General features: G+C 50.3%; 1 protein-coding gene across 2 annotated transcripts in view; it reads left to right on the top strand.

Annotated features, from left to right (window-relative positions):
• The window catches only part of STK10 (serine/threonine kinase 10), a 121,222-nt gene that overhangs the window by 62,400 nt on the left and 39,654 nt on the right, over positions 1–19,168 (top strand). For both annotated transcript variants that reach the window (XM_079917028.1, XM_079917029.1), the window contains exons 5-9: positions 6,927–6,999; positions 7,968–8,162; positions 8,747–8,828; positions 16,804–16,938; positions 17,798–18,343. In XM_079917028.1, the coding sequence (XP_079773154.1) occupies positions 6,927–6,999; positions 7,968–8,162; positions 8,747–8,828; positions 16,804–16,938; positions 17,798–18,343 (1,031 nt within the window). The remainder of the gene's footprint in view (positions 1–6,926; positions 7,000–7,967; positions 8,163–8,746; positions 8,829–16,803; positions 16,939–17,797; positions 18,344–19,168) is intronic.

The following is a 19,168-nucleotide window of genomic DNA, read 5'->3' as shown; positions in this document are numbered from 1 at the left end:
GGTGTGGGGTGGAGGGTCCAGGAGAGGAGGACAATTGGGCAGTGGTTTGCCTTTAATTGGCATTGTCTGGGGAAAGACTCCTCTTATCTTGGATTCTTTCGGTCGCCTGCGGTTAAGGGGACAGATGAAAGATTCTCTTATATATCTTCATACATTCTAAGTTCACTGCCTGCGTGCGCGCGCGCGCGTGTGTGCGTGTGTGTGCGCGTGTGTGTGTGTATAATATGTAATGCATTTTACACTGTTATGTAATTTTCTGATTATAAAAGTAATATGTGCTATTTATACATGTATAGAAAGATATGTACAATGGTATTCATTGCAACAGTATAAGTAACAGCAAGAAATCAGAAATGATCCAACTTATTCCAGTAGAATATTACTTAAATAAGTTATGGTACTATCATACAATGGAATGTTCTTCAGCTATTGAAAATTAAGTTGTAGAAAATGTGTAATCTCTTGTAAAGATGTATATACATCCTGTGAAGGGGGAAAAAACAAGTTGCAGAATAGTATGTTGAATGTGATTTCATTGTTAAAAGTAGCAAACACCTGAACATGATCTATACATATAATTTTAATATATTTTTATTTACATATATGATTTTTATTTTTATAAATAAATCTGGAGCTCTATGCAGCAAACTCATAAGTGTTTATCTCTGCCAGGATTATGGAGACTTTTTATTTTGTAAAGGTTTGAATTTTTGATAAGCAGTATTACCTTGGTAATAAGAAAATAAATATATGAATGAGTATATAGGTAGATAGAGTCGTATAGACAGTTAGGAATAAGACCCACAAAGAAGGAAATTAAAGTCTCTTCTAATCTTGCCAAGATGCACTGCTTCCTTCCAGTCTTTTTTCTGAGCTCAGAAAGACCAGAGAGTGGTAGAGCACACACTTAGCGTCACATTTGTCCTTAGATCTGGGTGACCACCTGCAAGTTACTTAATCTCTCTAAACTTCCTTGTCCTCATCTGTAAGATGGGACCCTGCCCCAAAGGGTCATAGATATAAATGACATACGTAGGAATATAGATGCTGATGAGATGCAAAATGACATACAGAGGAAGGTAAATGATACGCATAAGCCTCTTTGTGTAGCGCTGCACACCTTAGAAGTTCTCAGTAAATATTAGTTTTTATTAGATTAACATGTATTTTTTTAAAAAATTTGGATCATAGTATATATATATATATATTTTTCCAGTCAGCTTTTTAAAAAAATAGAATAATATCCGATAATTCCCCACATCCTTAAATATTCCTCGGAAACATGGTTATTTAATGTTCTTCTTTCATTCCATCGTGTGCACAAACGATAATTGACCTATGAAACCCCCAAAGTTGGATATTTAGGCATCTCGTGAGGTTTCTCACGTTATCCTCTCACAAGCGCAGTGATGGGCATGCTTGTTCATGGGTCTGCAAGTCTCTGTCTGTAATCACACCTTTGAGGGGGAGTCTTGGAATTAGGATTGTTGGGTGTGTGCAGCGTGTCGGGTGGTGTTGATACCTGTGGCCAATGTGCCGTTCACGCTGGGTGCACCAGTTCACACCCCCCAGTGGAGTGTGAAGTTCTTTCACCACATCCTGGCTCCCACTGAGTTTTACTTGAAAAAACAAAAACAAAACCCCACAACCCTCACCCCAAACTTTGTCACATGCATCTCAGCTTTTCAAGCCTGCTTTTCATAAAAGCGATGCGTACTCTCTATCATAAACGTTTTAAAGAATAAAAGGTGTAGTCAGTAAAACATGTAAGGCCCCCTCAGCACACTGCCCCCAGCAAAATCCCACTTCCGGGGAGGTAGTCACAATGAGTTTGATGTGCAGCCTTTCAGACTCTTTTCGATGCTTGTGGACGTCTTTGTGTGCACGCGGTATGCGTGGGTCACTCTTTTAAGATGCAACTGGAATTCATACTGTTCATACCACACAGTGCATCGGTCTGTCAGCACCCTGGTGGGGACAGTGTGTTACGGACGAACTTCCAAGTTAGTGTGGACGAAGGCAAATCCGTTCTTTTTAAGGGCTGCGTGTTATCTCATGGTCCGGGTGAGCCCAGATTTACTGAACTATCTACCAACCAGGCTCCAGCAGCAGCTTAGGTTTTTTCCAGTTTTTCACTCTTTTGCATAATGCTTTCAGAAACTTCCATGTATATTTGAAATCTGTTTGGGGGGGGATTTATTTCCAGAAATAGAATTGTTGTCCAACATATTTCTTAAAACCCAGTTTTGTCATTTTTTTCCGTCCGTTCATTTATTCTGTTGTTCATTTGAGAGCCCTGTTGAGTGTTTCATGTGGCAGATGTGGTGCTGGGATACTGCTGGGGACAAAGCAGAAATGGCCTCTTTCCATATGGAAATGATAATTTATGGAGTCCCCACCTGCCTGCTGCTTTGTCTCTGATTCTTGTTTCAAAATAGGGAAAGGGAAGGGAGGAATGTTTTCAACGGAAGAGACTGCCTGCTGAAAATCTCAGACTGCCTTTGAATTGTCCGAGGGCAGCCATCTACCCGTCGGAGGACATGGCTTATAAACTCCATTCAGGGAGCAAACGGCTGTGGCCACCGCTGCCCAGGGACAGTGTGAGGGTTCTGGGCTGCAGGGAGGGGCCGCCCCACCCTCCTGGCTGGTCCCCAGAAGGGGAAGTAGCAGCCACCCAAAAAGCTGGCAGGCTCTTGCTTCAGGGAGGGCCCTGGGGACCAACTGTGTGTCATTTTGAAAGTTGGTGGTTTCTGCTTTTCCTCTCCCTTCTCCGGAAGGGACCAGTGGGCGCTGCGGTATGGGAGTGGCCAGCTCTAGCCTCCCTCCTGGAAGCCTCACCCTGGGTCTGAGAGGCAGTCGCTCTCCTGCAAAGACGTCGTGGAATGGCGTGCCAGCCATTGTTGGTGTTTACAGGATAGCCAGGCCCGCGTGGGGCCCAGGCGGACCCAGCAGGAAGGAGGTGGGCCTGGCTCCCCATTCTTACCCAGGAGCCCGGTGATGGGGTGATGACTTGCCCAGGCCACAGGGTGGTCAGCAGCAGAGCTGGCTTCTCACCTGGGTTTGCTGGGTTTTGCATCTCACCCTGCAGCAGTAGCTGCTCCCACCCTGGAAGGCGACAGCCCCCCAACCCCAGTAGCCAGACTGTCCCGTGAGCACTGTCATCAGCTGATGGAATAGCTGTTGTCCAGTTAGCACTGACTGAGGTTCGGAGGCCAGCTTTCCTGCCCCTCCCCAGGAAGGGGTCTCAGTACAGCCTCGTCCTTTTCTCGACGTAAGGATCTCAAGGGTGCCAGCTCAGGTACCCATGGAATATTCACCATCGTGACAGAGCATTTACCAAGAGCCGGGCTTGGAGCTGTTTGCTTTATGTGTCATTTAATTCTCACCGCAACCCTACAAAGTAGTTCTGCAGTCTCACCATCCCCATGTCACCGGCGGGGAAACGGAGGGTCAGAGATTTGGTAACTATCCTGGCCCCTGCCTATTTCCCCCACTTATCCAAGTCCACGCCCTTCCAGCCATGCTGCCCTGCCCCTCCTGGGCCCTCCAGCCAGCTTGCTTCCTCTGCCTGGAAATAGTTTCCCCTAGACCTTGACCTCCTGTCTAAAATAGCCGCCCATCCATCCAGCACTCTCTGTCCCTTTGCCCTGCCTTATCCCTGCATGGCCCTCCTCATTACCAGGAATCACGTGGTGTGGAGAACCTGTTTCCACCACCAGAATAACAAGGCAATGAGGGTGAGGGTTTTGGTTCATCTCTGTGCCTAGAACAGTGCCTGGCCCACGAGGGATGTTTAGTTAGTGCTTGTTGAATGAATGAATAGCCTGGTGGTACTTCCTCCAGGTCCTCCCTTCCCTGCTCTCTTGAGGTCACATCCCCCCACTGTAGACCCTCCCAGCCCCGAAGCCCTATCTTTCCGTGGTTGTGTTTATCTGATTGCTGTCTGCTTCCACAAGTAAGCTTTGAGCTGCCTGAGGGCAAGGACTTCATTTGCTTTTTCCCCACTGTATTCTCTGCCCTGGGCCTGTGTGTGGTTCCAGATGGTACCTGAATGAATAGATGAATGAACCTGGTGCAGTAGAAGGGGCAAGACTGGAACCCACCTCTCTAGTGTTCAGGCCCATCTCTCAGCATTATGCTTCCTCCTGGTTTGAAATTGTGAGTCTGATTAAAGCACCCGATGGTGGCTTCCAGACCCAGGCGGAGGCTCCCGGGGTGGCCAGCAGTTACATAGCAACTTTGCAGTTTCTCGAAGCCAGGCTTCAAACTGAACATCGACAGTTCTCTCAAGATGTTGCTTCCTCCTGAGTTTAGTTTTTAATGAAGATGAAACTTGGCCCCTGAAGGCCAGAGCACTGGAGAAAATTCCTCTTCGTGGCTCTGGGCTCTTCCCTTAGCAGCGGGTGTGTGAAGCAAGACTGGTGGTGGTGGATGTGTGTGTAAAGAGAAATTATATTTATTTATTTTCTGTTGGTCCTGAAAGTCATACGCGTTTCTCACAGCAAACTTCGGGAATTCAGAAAATTGAAGAAACCTCGTCTAGTCTTACCACCCACAGACGACCATTTAAGCAGGCTGGTACATTTCCTCCAATAATTCAAAATATATTTTTGCCCTTTTGTGGGGGAGGGAGTGGGGCACAATTCTGACCATACAATATACATCCTCTCCCTTTCCCATTTATCCTATATAAATATACCAATAAAATATTCTATTAAATATTGAAATATTGAAATATATGTTATTTAAAAACTTTAATTTATTTTTATTCCCAGTTTTATTCAGATATAATTGACATTCAGCACTGTATCAGTTTAAGGTCACAGCATAATGATCGGACTTACATATATCATGAAATGATTATCACAATAAGTTTAGCGAACATCCATTTGTATAGTTACAAAATGAAAGAAAAAATGTTTTTCCTTGTGATGAGAACTCTTAGGAATTACTGTGTTACGAACTTTCATATATAACACCCAGCAGTGTTAATTCTATTTGTCACGTTGTACATTACCTCCCTAGGACTTATTTATCTTATAACTGCAAGTTTGTACCTTTGACCATCTTCATCCAATTCCCCCTGCCCCGAACCCCTACACATCTGATCTATTTTTCTAGGAGTTTGTTTGTTTTGAAGTCTAATTGACAACACTGTGCTGGTTTCTGGTGCACAGCATAGGGAGTCGATATTTCTACACTTTACAAAATGATCACCATGTTAAGTCTAGTTACCATCTATCACCACACAAAGATATTACATGATTATTGGCTATAGTACCCACACTGTACATTGCATCCCGGTGACTCATTTGTTTTGTAATGGGAAGTTTCTACCTCTTAACCTTCCTCATCTATTATCATTATGAAAGATATGTTAAAATTTAATATTAATATGTATAATTTAATATTAAAATATTGAATAAAGTACTTCAGAACTTTAATGACTACAAAATATTCCACTGTGTTTGTGTATCACATTTTTCTTAATCTGTTCAGTTGTTTACCCTTTACCTTCTTTCTTACCTCTCCTAATTTCCTAGTTCATCTTGTTCTGTGTGTGTGTGTGTGTGTGTGTGTGTATTTGATACACCATCTTAAATTCTTTTAAAAAAATATTTATTTACTGATATAAAATATTTACTGATATTTATTTACTGATATTTATTTGGCTGTGCCAGGTCTTAGTTGCAGCGTGTGGGACCTTTAGTTGTGCCATGCGAACTCTTAGTTGCGGCATGCATGCGGGTCTAGTTCCCCGACCAGGGATCGAACCTGGGCCCCCTGCCTTGGGACCGTGGAGTCTTAACCATTGGACCACCAGGAGAGTCCCTTAAATTCTTTTTGGAAAAGAGAATATATTATATATTGCATACAAGAAGTTTTAAAATCACTCCCTGAAAGCTAAGCGATTGTGATTGTTTTTAACTCATCTCTATTATGATGGCACTTCGGTGAATATCGTTACGCATAATTTTTTTTTAATATTTAAGATTATTTCGGGCTTCTCTAGTGGCGCAGTGGTTAAGAATCCGCCTGCCGATGCAGGGGACACGGGTTCGAGCCCTGGGCCAGGTAGATCCCACACGCCGTGGAGCAACTAAGCCCGTGCGCCACAACAACTGAGCCTGCGCTCTGGAGCCCGCGAGCCACAGCTACTGAGCCTGTGAGCCACAACTACTGAAACCCTCACGCCTAGAGCCCGTGCTTCGCAACAAGAGAAGCCACTGCAGTAAGAAGGCTGTGTGTACTGCAATGAAGAGTAGCCCCCACTGGCCACAGCTAGAGAAAGCCCACGCGCAGCAACGAAGACCCAATGCAGCCAAAAATAATAAAAGATAAATAAATAATAAAAATTTTAAAAACCCGATTACTCCATTAAGGTAGGTTCCTAGATTTGGAATTACTGCACCAGAAGAGTATGGATAATTTGAAAGGTTCTTGCTCTTTATTGCCAAACTGCTTTCCTAAAAGCCTCTCCAATTTATATTCTTTTTAAAAAAAAAAAAAATTATTTATTTATTTATTGGCTGTGTTGGGTCTTAGCTGCGGCACCTGGGATCCATCATTGCGGCGCGTGGGCTTCTCTCTAGTGTCGTGCAGGCTTGGTTGCCCCGCGGCATGTAGGATCTTAGTTCCTCGGCCAGGGATCGAACCCGCACCCCCTGCGTTGGAAGGTGGATTCTTAACCACTGGACCACCAGGGAAGTCCCCTTCAGCTTCTATTCTTATTAACAAGTAGGAAAGTGCATGTCTCAATACATCTTACAGCAGTAGGTATTATTGTTTTTTAATGATCACTAGTTTGCTAGATAGAAAATGGCATCTGTTAGTTGATTTGGAACATGTGTCTCTGAGTCCATGCCCCAGGGCTGTGGGTGGAGGAATGTCCATCCAGTCCTCTATCTGAGATTCTTGCCTTGCAGCTGACTTTGGTGTGTCTGCCAAGAATCTGAAGACTCTGCAGAAACGAGATTCCTTCATAGGAACGCCTTACTGGTAAGTCGTGTAGCTTCTGGAAATGGGATGGTGGACTGAACGCTACACCTCCAACTCTCCACGGTTCCTCTGGCTGGTCTAGAGGAGAGAGGACAGAGGCAGGGGCTCCTGATTCAGCCTGCTGGGTCCGAGCCCAGATCCCCTCACTTACTAGCGCTGAGACCTTGGCCATGTTGCTCAGCTTCGTGTGCCTCAGTTTACTCACCTGTAAAATCAGCGGTATAATAGCACCTACATAATGGGCTATTGTGGGGATTGAATGGGATGGTGCATATAGAAAATGCTCCATTAATAAGAACTGACACCCCTGAAAAACGGTTCTTGATTGAGTGCCAGGCGTAGGGCTAGGGCCATGAAGATGAACAATACAAGTTCAGTTCCTGTGCTTATATGAAATCTCCCCAGACTTATCCAGTCCACTGTGTTTCCTTCTTTTCCAAAACTATTACTTTAAAAACAAGCAAACAAACAAAAAACCCTCTGTTTCACACCTAACTACTTTCTGTTTTACTTCCCATCATGGAGTGAGGTTCCTTTCTTGCTTATTACTCACTCTTTCTTTCTCTCTCTGCCCTTTTATTCCTCTTTCTCCTTTTCTCTCCCATCCCTTCTCTCTGTGCTGTTGTGTTCTCTTCACCCCCCCTTCCCACCCCCAGTTTTTCCTGGGTACCTTTCCCACTGCTCCCACCCACCCCTTCCCCAGGACCCTGTGTTCTGGATTGTTGCTGCCATCTCGTGGTAGGAATCAGAACTGCAGCAGGACTTGGGCATCGGAGCCGCTTGGAAGGCGTCCTTGTGTGAGAAAACGGTCCTAAGAAAGACAGTGGGATGGAAAGGAATGAAAATCATGACTCGGGAGTGCTGCCAACCCCCTGATGTTGGCTTGTGCTGGTCCTTGACCCTGAGTCTCTGAGAAGCGCCTGTGGAGGCCAGGATCTGAGCCCTCTGTTGTCCCTTGGTTGGTTCAGGATGGCCCCCGAGGTGGTGATGTGTGAGACCATGAAGGACACCCCATATGACTACAAAGCCGACATCTGGTCCCTGGGCATCACTCTGATTGAGATGGCCCAGATCGAGCCCCCGCATCACGAGCTCAACCCCATGCGGGTCCTGCTCAAGATTGCCAAGTCAGACCCTCCCACGCTACTCACGCCTTCTAAGTGGTAAGTGGCCAGGAGGCCTGCCTGAGGGTGTTTGCTGGACGGCCAGCGGGCCTGGGACGCGGGGTGGGGGGATGCGGGGTGCCAGGGCTCTGCCGTTGCTGCTGGGCTCTGCAGTTGGGGAGCGGTTGGGCCTGGGGGTCTGCAGGCCTCTCTGAGCTCCCTGGACCCTCCTGGCTCTTTCCTCCCTCTGTGCTGTGGACATCGGCTCTCCATCAGAGAGAATGGGTAACCCAGATAAGCCGGATCCCACTGCAGGAGTAAGAGCCCACGTGAGCCCCAGCAGCCCCGTGGCACAGCCCTGGGCTGGGAATTGGGGCTCGAACCCCAGCACTGCTGTGTTTCACTGTGTGCCCTCGGGCAAGTCCCTGCTCCTCTGATTTCCACATCCTCTCTGTTGGTGCTGTCTGCGACAAGAAGGGCATCTTGAAGGCGCCGTCGCCTCTGCCATGTAGCTTATAAAGGCGCCCTTTGTCCTTTGAAGGGCGTGTTTGGGAAGCACACGCCTCCCGGGAGAGTGGAGTCAGTGATGGTGGGGAGTTTTCTCGGCTCTCGCCCGCTCCCAGCTTACCTGTCTGTCCTCCCAGGTCTGCGGAGTTCCGAGACTTCCTGAAGACGGCCCTGGATAAGAACCCGGAGACCCGGCCCAGCGCTGCACAGCTCCTGGAGGTGAGTGGTCCCCTCTCCCGGGTGGCTGCCTGTCCCTCTGCCCAGCCCTTCCTGTGGACAGATCACCCGTGACCTGGAAGCTGGGTTCGTCCTCCCCTGGCCCAGGTGATGGTGTGCACAACTGTTCACTCGTCGGCCGACGTTCCCTGAGCACCTGCCACATGCCGGCCCTCGTGCGGGGGGTGCTGCCTGTGGTAAGGGAGCCCCCAGACTCCTGTCCTTAATGAGTTTACCTTCCAGTGGGGCAGACAGGCAGCTGATGAGCAGATAGTGTACGTGGCAGGTGGAGAGCAGGGCTGTGGAGGAAAAGAGAACAGCACGGCGGGGGGGGGGGCCTGGGAGGGGTTGCTCTCCTATAAAAGGAGGACACAAGGGGCTCTGTGCACAGACACCCAAAGGAGGCCAGGGGGGCAGGCACATGGTGCTCAGGAGCAGAGGTGAAGGCCTAGGATGGGGGCACGATTGGTGCAGCCGGGAGAGCTGGGGGGCCAGGGTGCAGGAGCCGGGGTGAGGAGGGGGGCAGGGCTGGAGATGAGATCGGAGGGGTACGGGGGCGTGCCCACCCCCAGGTTCAGTGCTTCCCTAGGAGGACACTTGGGACGCAGCATCTAGTCGTACTCTCCACTCTGACTTACTACAGCAAAAAGATACAGAGGAAAAGGCACCTGAGGGAAGCCAGGCAGGAGCTTCCAGAGTCCCCTTCCAGTGGAGTCACACGGTCTGTGCTTAGTTCCCCCAGCTGTGCGTTGTGGTGACACGTGTGAGGTGTTGTTTACCTGGGAAGCGTGTTGGAGAGCTCGGGGCCCAGGGTTTCACTGGGGGCTGGCCACGTGGGCAGCCTCTGCCTGGCACGGGCAGCGTTCCAGACTGCAGACGTCTGGCAGGCGTTCAGCGTGGGCCACGTCGCTTGCAGTTCAGGCAGAGCTGGCCCCTCTTATCAGTTAATGGGGGGAACCCTCCCCAAATCCAAGTTCCTGGCGAAAGACCAACGGTGGAAGCAGGCCTTTCAAAGAGGAGGGGGACCGGCTCATGGCAGGTCATGCAGGACCTCGGGAGGATGCAGGCTTCACCCTGTGTGTGACGGCGCACCCATGAGGGTTTGGAGGAGGGAGACACCATCTCACTTACACTTAGGAGGCTCCCTCTGGCTATTGGGTGTGGAATCTCCAGGACCAGCCAGGATGACAACTGACTCAGGGAGCATCCCCTTAGCTGGCTGAACGGCCTCCAGGTGGGGAAGTGGATGACTGTTTCTTTGTTGAGCCTCTTTGAAATATTGGAGGTGGCTGCGAGCTGCCCTTGCCCAGGGCTGGTGCCTCGTGTCCTGGCGGGGTGAGGGTTGGACTGTTTGCAGCTAGGTTTGGAAACACCCGGTGTCTCTAGCGTGGCTGATTCCACTCCCCGGGCCACCAATGCTGTTGGGAGAGGGAGAGGAAGTGGGCCTGGGTGATGTGGCCTGTCCACTCTGGTCCTTCCCCCTTCGTGTTGTGGGAGCAAAGGGGGCCGACGCTCCACCGTGCCCTCGAGTCTTTCTTCACATTCAGCCGCTTCTCCCAAGCACCGACCTACTGTGCGCCAGGTGCTGGGGCTGTGGTTGGCACTCTGGGCCACAGTGCATCTCTCTGGGGTGTGCAGCACAGTGATCCAGTGTGTGGACTGGGGTTGGAAAGTCCTGGGTTCAAATCCCAGCTCTGCCACTTACTGGCTGTGAGACCCTGCTCAGGGGGCTTAACCTCTCTGTGACCCTGTTCTCACTCTGAAGTGAGGATGATAGCCAGGGCCCCCTTACAGGGTTGAGTGAGAAGACACTGTAAAGCGCTTAGCTTCGTTGTTAAGTGCTGTGTGCGGTGAATAGCTGATGCGTTGAACTGAATTATAAAAAAATGGAAAGAAGCGGAGATGCAGAATGGGGTCTGTCTGCTGGGGCTCATCATTGTTCCTTGTAGGTTTCTGCACTGCATTTGAAAGCACACGGCTGGAGTTACCAGAGGCCTTCTTTTCTGGGTATCGCGGCGTTTGGTGGGTGGCGTTGGCAAGGGACTGGACCAGGCCAACCAGGGGTGGGGGTGCGTGGGCCTGCTGTCACTGTCAGATACAAAAGGTCCAAGCTCCTGGGGCCAGTTGTTTCCCGTGAGCAGGCACCTCCCGGCGTGATACATCCGGCCTCCAGGATATGCTGCCAGGAAGAGACCGGCTGTCCCTCATCCCCTCGTGGCAGCCCAGGAGCCTCAGCCAGAGACAGGAATTTCCGTTCCATAGTGGAGAAAAAAACGTCCTGTCGGAGGACTCTTCGCTGAGACAGAAAGCTTGCAGAAGAAAGTAGAGATCCCTCCAGACAAAGAAAGCTCCTTTCAGAGCTTAGGCTGCCGTCCGTTTTTTCCACGTGCCTGTTCGTCTCTGAGTTAGGGAGGGTGGGGCATCGTTACCGCCTTAGGTGAGGACCCTGAGGCTCAGGGCAGGGAAGTGGCCTGCAGAGGTCACCTGACTTGGAGTGGCCACGGGTAAGCCCAGACCTTGACTTGCCAGCACACCCTCCAGAGCCTCCCATCTGCCGGCGGCCCCCACGTTCCTCCCGGCCCCTCCTCTTGCCCTGCATCCCGCCTTCAGCTGACTGACTTATGCCCCTGCTGGTTTAGGATCCCTTCATTCGCTTGCATGGATATGTTGTTGGGACCGTGTCACTTGGTGGTAACCCAGGCTCTGAAATCAGGCTCGCCCTCCTGAAACCCGAGCGGTCCTCACTCTGAGCCTCAGTTTCCTCCTCTGTAGGAGGGTCGTGCTTGCATCACGGGAGTGTGTGAGCAGATGCGATTCTGTGCCCGCCCGCTGTCTTCAGCATCGTGGCTGTCACACATCCGGTGCGCAGCACGCACTTGTTGAATTTGCTCTTAAACCCACCCCGTTCTAGCACAGCATTCTTGTCAAGGTCGTTAGTACCTTCTGGACTCCGTGGTCAGCTCAGGCCTCGGTGCTGGTCTTGCTGGACTCAGCAGAGCCACAGGCGACCCTCTTCCCCTTGGCTGTCAACGCCTGATGTCAGGTCTCCACGCTCTCTTGGTTTCCTTCCTTCTCACTGGCCACTCGTCTGTCTCCTTCGCCTGCTCCTGTTTCTCCAGCTCGTTAATATGAAGTGCGCCAGGGCCTTTTCCTCCGTCTCCATCACCTTGATGGGCTCTTCTGTTTGCCATGACTCCCTCATTTCTGCCTGCAGCCCAGACTGCCCTCCTCGCCCACAGGCCCTTGTATCTGGCTGTTTACCCTCCACCCCTTTAGGTGTCCGTAGATATCTCAAACTTAACACGTCCGCAACTGAGCGCCCCCATCTTTCCCCAAATATGCTCTAGCGATGGCTTTCCTGTCTCATTCGATGGCAGCCCCACCTTGCCAGCAGTCTGGCCCCAAACCTCGCAAGCATCCTTAACCCCTCTCTTTCTCACACACTCTGTATCCATTCTACCGGGGAATCCTATTGTTCCTGGCTTCAGGACATGCCCAGGATCCAGCCACTTCTCACCACCTCCATTGCAGCCAGAGGGAAAAACATAAGTCAGCTCCTATACCTCCTGAGTCCAGAGCCCCTTAATGGCTCCCATCTTACTCAGGGTAAAATCCACAGTCTCAGTGATCTGCAAGGTCCTGCAAGGTCTGCCCACCCCACCTTGACTCCTCAGACTTCTCTTCCTCTTGTCCCCTCAATCTTCCCCAGCCAACCAGCCTCCTTGCTCCTCTTCAGACACTCCAGCCTCAGGGCCTTTGCACTGCCTGTCCACTATGCCAGGGGTGCTCTTCCCCTAGACACCTCCACGGCTGACTCTTTCTCTTCAAGTCATTGCTCTAATGGCAGCTTCTCAGGGAGGCCTCCCCCAAGTACGCTGTTTAAAACCTACTGCACCCTCACATTCCTAATTCTCCCTCCCCTGCCCTACTTTTGATTTTTCCGTGGCACATAGCACTTATAGCATATAACTTACATGTTGATTAAGTTTATCATTGATCTCCCTGACTAGCATGTCAGCTCCCTGGGGACGGCAGTCTTTGTTTTTGTTTTCGTTTTTGCTTTCACTGATGTGCCCCAGTCATCCAGAATAGTGCCTGGTATGGAGAGGCCCTTCGTTAAATACGTTTACTTATTTTTACTTAACTAAATGTTATGTAACCTCTTCTCCATGCCAGGTTCTATTCTAAATGCTTAGCAAATGTTAGCTAATTTAATCCTCATGACAACCCTATGAAATAGGTACTGTTTGGATCTCTGTCAAACAGATGATAAAACTGAAGCACAGAGAGGTTAAGTAGCCTGCACAAAGTCACACAGCGTGTAAGTGACAGAGCTGATTTCTGATCCTGGTCCTCTGGTTCCAAAGCCTGTTCTTTTGACCACTCTAGTAAGTTGCCTCTCTGAATGAATGAAGGAAAGAAAGAGAGATGGAATAAAGTTAGGAGGGAGGGAAGGAGGACTGAAGGAAAGATGCTGACACCTGAAAACTTGGAAGTGTTATTAGGCATTTTCTAAAGCCAGTCTTGGAGTGTGGGACACCCCGGCTGATGGTTTCTAAGCACACAGAGGAAAACTAGGCTCAAGTTCTCGGGAAGGATGACTGGGTAGGTGGCAGGAGAGGTCCTGGCCAGAGGGTGGGTGCCAGCTGGCGAGCTCTGTGGCACCTTGGGGCTCCCTGCAGAGATAGTACGGAACAGCTTTTCCTCTTCCTGAAGGAGCAGACGGCTGAGTTTCCCTCTGATCTGGGTCTTCCACGGGGATGACCGAGCACCTTTCTAGGGACCCATGTGCCCAGACCAGCCTGTCCCTGTGCAGGTACACAGTGCGCTGGCACCGGGGAAGGTCCCGTACCCTTCTGTGCTGGGCTTTGTCTCTAATGGGCCTTGGCAGCGTGGCGGTTGAAACGTCTTTTCTAAACACAACCCTGGAAGTAACAGAGCTGATGCAATGGAGGAGGTGGTCTGTGCTTTGTGTCCCAGAGCAGTTTACAGAACAGTGTTCCGGGCCTAATCAGACACAGGAGGGCCTGCCCCATCTGCCAGCCCCTCTTGCCTGGGGATTCCAGGAGCTTGGCGTACAGGGGAATGGCCCTGCTCACCTGCCCCTCTGTCAGAGGCTTTCTTCCCCGTGCCTCCCCCTCCGCTTCCTAAAGACCCCGGGGTGCTCAAAGGAGGCCCTGCAGATGTTCAGCCTCAAGAAAGCAAGGCTCCTGGCCAAGCTGAAGAGTCACTAATTTGGTCAATATGTGATATGGCCTGATGAAAACCTGGTATTTCCAGAAGCCTGTGTTTGCATTATTTGTTTCTGCCGCACCTGCTTCAGCAACTGCAGTGAAGTGTCCCGTGGCTTCTTGCTCAAGGTCATGTGTGTGAGGTTGTGCAGTGGAAGCTTTGGGATCTGATTCTTACCTTCAGTTCCAAAAAGCTGCCCTCTGGGGACGCAGGAGGGAATGGGGACGGCTGGGAGTGCAAACTGGTGCTTAAAGGCTTCTCTGATTGTGGTTCTGCTGCTGGTGATGGTGGTGATGATCGTGGTGGCAGTGGTAGTAATGGTGGGCATGGTGATGGCAGAGGCAGTAGTGATGGTGGTGATGATGGTGGCTATAGTAATGACGGTGGTGGTGATGATGGTGGTGGTGATGATGACACTGATGATGGTGGTGATGATGACACTGATGACGGCTGCTGTATTTTGAGCTCTTACTACAATGCTTAGAACAGCCATACTATTATTCCCAGTATACAGATGAGCAAACTGAGGCTCAGAGAGGTTGAGTGACTTGCCCGAGTTGGTGGAAGTGGGATTTTATTCCAGGCAGCCTGGCTCTCGAGTCTAGAGCCAGCAGTCTTCACTGCTGTACTCTCCTGCCTCTCACAGTTAGTACCTCCTTATTAATATCCATTTCAAGACCTTTTGGAGCCACACAGCAGCCAGAGTGATACCTTCAAAGGGTTACTCTTTATATCACTGCAGCCCTTGTCCTTGCTGCTCCCCCTGCGTGGAATTCTCTGTGCCCAGATCTTTCTCTGGCCAGCCCCTTCACATCCCTCAGGGCTCAGCTTGAATGTCACCTCCCAAGGAGGGCCCTCTGCCCAAAGACCTAGGCAGACTCTCCGGCCACCCATCCACTGCACCAATCCAGGCCCATGTTCCTCCAGCCTCTTCTATTACCTGATCTGAAAAATGATCTTGTCGTTTGGTTACGTGCCCATTGTCTTTCCCGCTCAGCTGCGAGCCCCCAAGGCCAGGGAGCTTGCCTGTCTCCTTGTTTGGCCTTATTTCAGCACCTGGTACATCACTGGCCTCCACATGGGGCTGAGGCATGAATCAACGAATGAACAGGGGTGGGTGTGGGAGAGAAAGATAAGAAATAAAATTCTTCACGTCTTTACTAGTTTGGACTAACTAGAGAAAGTCAGGCTGGCTTAGGAAGATCTGAATGGCAGGGCTCTGTAAAAGGAGTGAGGGGTATTGCTTTCCCGTGTGCAGAGTGGGGTACCCAGGTTGAATAGGGTGTTGCCTCTGGCCTTCCACAAATGTACTAAACAGATAAGAATGAACAAGCAGATAGGAATGATTTGTAGTGGACCTATCCGTTGTGAATGTGTTTTCAAGGTGTTAGAAAATTTATTCTCTGTAGTCATTTAAATACTTCCCTGCAATCTTGTTGACACTGTTCCTCCTCTGATAACTGACAGTAAAAACAGTGAATTTCATCAGAGCCTTCCTGCGCATTTCAAATGAGCAAATTCCAACCTAACAACTGTCCCACCCTGCCCCTGCCAAAGCCTTTCTAAGTGAGTGTGGGGAATTGAGGAATCCCTTGTCCACAACCTGGTGCTGGGGACAAGATGCTCAGAGACAGACTTGTACCAGGGAGATCTTCGGGCTAATTTACCATCTGCGGAGGTCTTAAAAGCTTTGGTGTTTTCCAAGGTCCGTGAAAGAGCCTTCACTTTTTAAAGATGTGGCATTTCTGTAAACACCTAAGAATAGAACATACACTACTTGGCCTCGAGATTTTGCAAACACACACGTCCACCCTGAGACCTGTACGAGCATGTCCATAGCAGCTTTATTAATAGTTGCCCCAAATGGGAAACAACACGAATGGCCAGCAACAGCAGGAAGAAGAAACAAACCGTGACAGAGTCACGTGGTAGAATACCGCACGGGAATCAAGGGAAGCGTTTACCGACATATGCAACAGGGTAGGTGAACCTCCTAGTCTCAGCTCAACTTGTGTTGAGTGAAGAAAGCCAACCACAAAAGAATACGAACTCTGTGATTCTGTTCAGATGAAGTTAAAGAGAAGGTAAACCTAGTCTCTGGAGCTGGGTGGCTGTGGGGTGTGAGGTTGACTGCACGGGGAATTGGGACCTTCTCGAGGTGATGGAAATGGTCTGTGTCTTAAGCTGGGTGGTGGTTACACCGGGTGTGTACGTATGGAAAAAGTCCCTGAGCTTCATGATTTGTGAACTTTACTGTGTGTAAGTAATTCTTCAATAAAGTATATGTGTGTATACGGATGTATATACTGTATATGTTATATTTTTTAAACCATATATGAAAACCTTTTAAAAAAGTAAATTAACAAACAAACCTCCTGAAACATTACTTCTGCTCCCGCTCTGGGCTAAGCTCTTCCCTGCGCGTGATCTCATTCCATCCTCATGCCTTCCCTGTGGGTCTGGCATTATTGCCTCCACTTCAAAGGTGAGAAGCCTGTAGCTCAGAGAGGGAAGGGGACTTGCTCGGTGTCACACAGCTGGTGAGTGGCAGAGCTGGCTCACTTCCCACCACACACAGGACTTGCTGAGCTGCCTCTGGGTCTGCCTGACCAAGTTCACGTTCACGTTTCGCTCAGGGATACCCCTGGCCTTCTCCGCCTGGGGGATCGCCTCCCCCAGCCTTGGCTGCCCCATCTCACCCCCCAGCCCACAGTGGTTCTAATCCAGCTGTCTTGCCCCCGCTCAGCATCCCTTCGTCAGCAGCATCACCAGCAACAAGGCTCTGCGGGAACTGGTGGCCGAGGCCAAGGCTGAAGTGATGGAGGAGATTGAAGACGGCCGGGATGAGGGGGAAGAGGAGGACTCGGTGGATGCCACCTCTGTAAGGCCTGGAGGAAGCGGGGGTGGGGGGGCGTGCGGGAGGGATGGGATCCCTGCAGGCCTTGACTGGTGTGGGAGGGGCCTGGCGGTGCAGGAAGGGTTCCCTTCTGTTTATCCCCAGCTCAGAGGTCACAGGCCCCCACGCCACCAGTTACGTAAGACCGCACGTGGGCTGGGATGAGGCAGCAGGGCGTGTTGACCAAATCCTGTACGTTTTCAGGGAAGACCCGGAATCAGATTTTTTTTTTTTTTTGCTGTACGGGGGCCTCTCACTGCGTTTCACAATAGCAACTATTCACAGTATTTCACAATAGCAACATTTTCAGTACTTTCTACCCCTGAAAAGCTCTAAAAAACAAAAACAAAACAAAAAAAGTGGCTAGTAGCCTGAATCTAGCCCCTGGATAGGTTTGGCTTGGCCTTTCTGTGATTTTTTTTAAAAATTTGAGTTAGTTACCATCTAAAAATTGGGAGATGTCATGTACAAGTCCAGATTCGAGCTTGCCTTGAAAAATTGGAAGGTCTGGGCACAGGGGACCCATTTTCCCATGTTGTCACAACTGGCCGGAGCAGAGTAGCCACTGCCCCCTTTCGACAGGGCATGAGCTATCTAGCTGGCCACGGTTGCCTCCACTCCTAGGAGGAATACCTATTCCTCAAAGCAAGTAGTACAATAATTTTATTGTTAGTTAGGCAATAAGGAGTGGGGAGGACTGTGGCCTACGAGAGAGGGATACCTATCGTACTTCCCTGGCCCACTTCACCTTGTGGGTGTCTGACTTTCTGACCTCACTGCATCTCTGACTCTTGCCTCGGACACACAGTAGCATGGCCTTGACTATGTTTTTTTTTTCTCCCAGCCTCTGGGGAACCACACTCGGGAATCCTCTGAGGTCAGTCAGCTGAGCCTCGATGCTGACAAGCTTCTCAAAGAATCATCTTTCGCCCCACTGCCACCTAGCCAGCCTCAGGACATTGTGAATGGGCCCAACCAACCCTCTGGGGACACATCCCTCCAAGCCACCAGCCCCCCAGATGTGGCCCCTGGAAATGAGAACGGCCTAGCGGTGCCCGTGCCCCTCCGGAAGTCCCGACCGGTGTCCATGGATGCCAGGATTCAGGTATCCGAGGAGAAGCAAGCCACTGACCAGGGTGGGGACCTCAGTCCAGCAGCCAGCAGGTCCCAGAAAGCAAGCCAGAGCCGTCCCAACAGCAGCGCCCTGGAGACCTTGGGTGACGAGAAGCTGGCCAACGGCAGCCTGGAGCTCCCTGCCCAGGCGGCTCTAGGCCCTTCCAAGAGGGACTCAGACTGTGCCAGCGTCTCCACCTCCGAGAGCACGGACTATGGTGCCTCCCTCTCAGCCGACCTGTCCCTGAACAGAGAGACGGGCTCTCTGTCTATCAAGGTAACGCTGGCCCTTGTGCCTCAGGCTTGGAGCAGGAAGCACTGCAGAATGTGTTGCTGCCCAGTTTTGGTGTTTGAAGGCATATGATGGCTGCCTTCCATTATAAGTAGTTCATGAGACTGCTCTTTCTTTAAAGAGCTCTCCGTCTGATTCATAGTTAAACCCCCAAATATCTGAGTTCGGTCTGGGATTTAGTCATGTCAGGCAATTAATTGGTTTGGGTTTTAATTTCAGTTTGGGTTTCCATTTAAATTGGGTTTGGTTAAAGGCCCTGCTAAAATGGGGGAGAGACAATTCTAGAAGCGAAAGTTCTCTGACTTGGAGGTCAGCCGTGTGGTCCAGCTGCCGACTGATTCAGTTAAAGGGAGTGGGCTCGAGGCTTCCTCCTGGCTCGTGGCTGTTCTGCAGGAGGTAGCATTGTGAATGACAGTAGCCACTGCACTTGAGAGCTCAGCACGGGGCCCGTACTGCAAAATGCTTAAAAGCAACCACAGATGAGGCGCCTTCAATCACCCCAAAGTACAGCCCAGCAAACAGAGGCTCAGGTGGGAGGTGGGGAGCTGGTCAGACTCCAGACTCTGAGCTCTGAATCCCACATGCCATTCTGCCCTCGCGGTGGGAGCTTTGGCCTGCTTGTCCTCAGGAAGGGCAGACCGCATCCCCTGCCCATCTCACAAATCGTGAGATATTTGTGAACTCGCCGTTGGTCACCTGGTTGGCCACACTGAGGACCTCATCCCCAACCAAGGCTGAATTTACAGAAGGTTCTGCATCTTTTTTGTTTTTTCCTTCTGTCACTTACTTGGTGAAAATGACACAGCAGAG

This window comes from Stenella coeruleoalba, assembly GCF_951394435.1.
Source record: "Stenella coeruleoalba genome assembly, chromosome: 3".
Lineage (NCBI taxonomy): Eukaryota > Metazoa > Chordata > Mammalia > Artiodactyla > Delphinidae > Stenella > Stenella coeruleoalba.
This window is presented reverse-complemented; position numbering and strand designations above follow the sequence as displayed.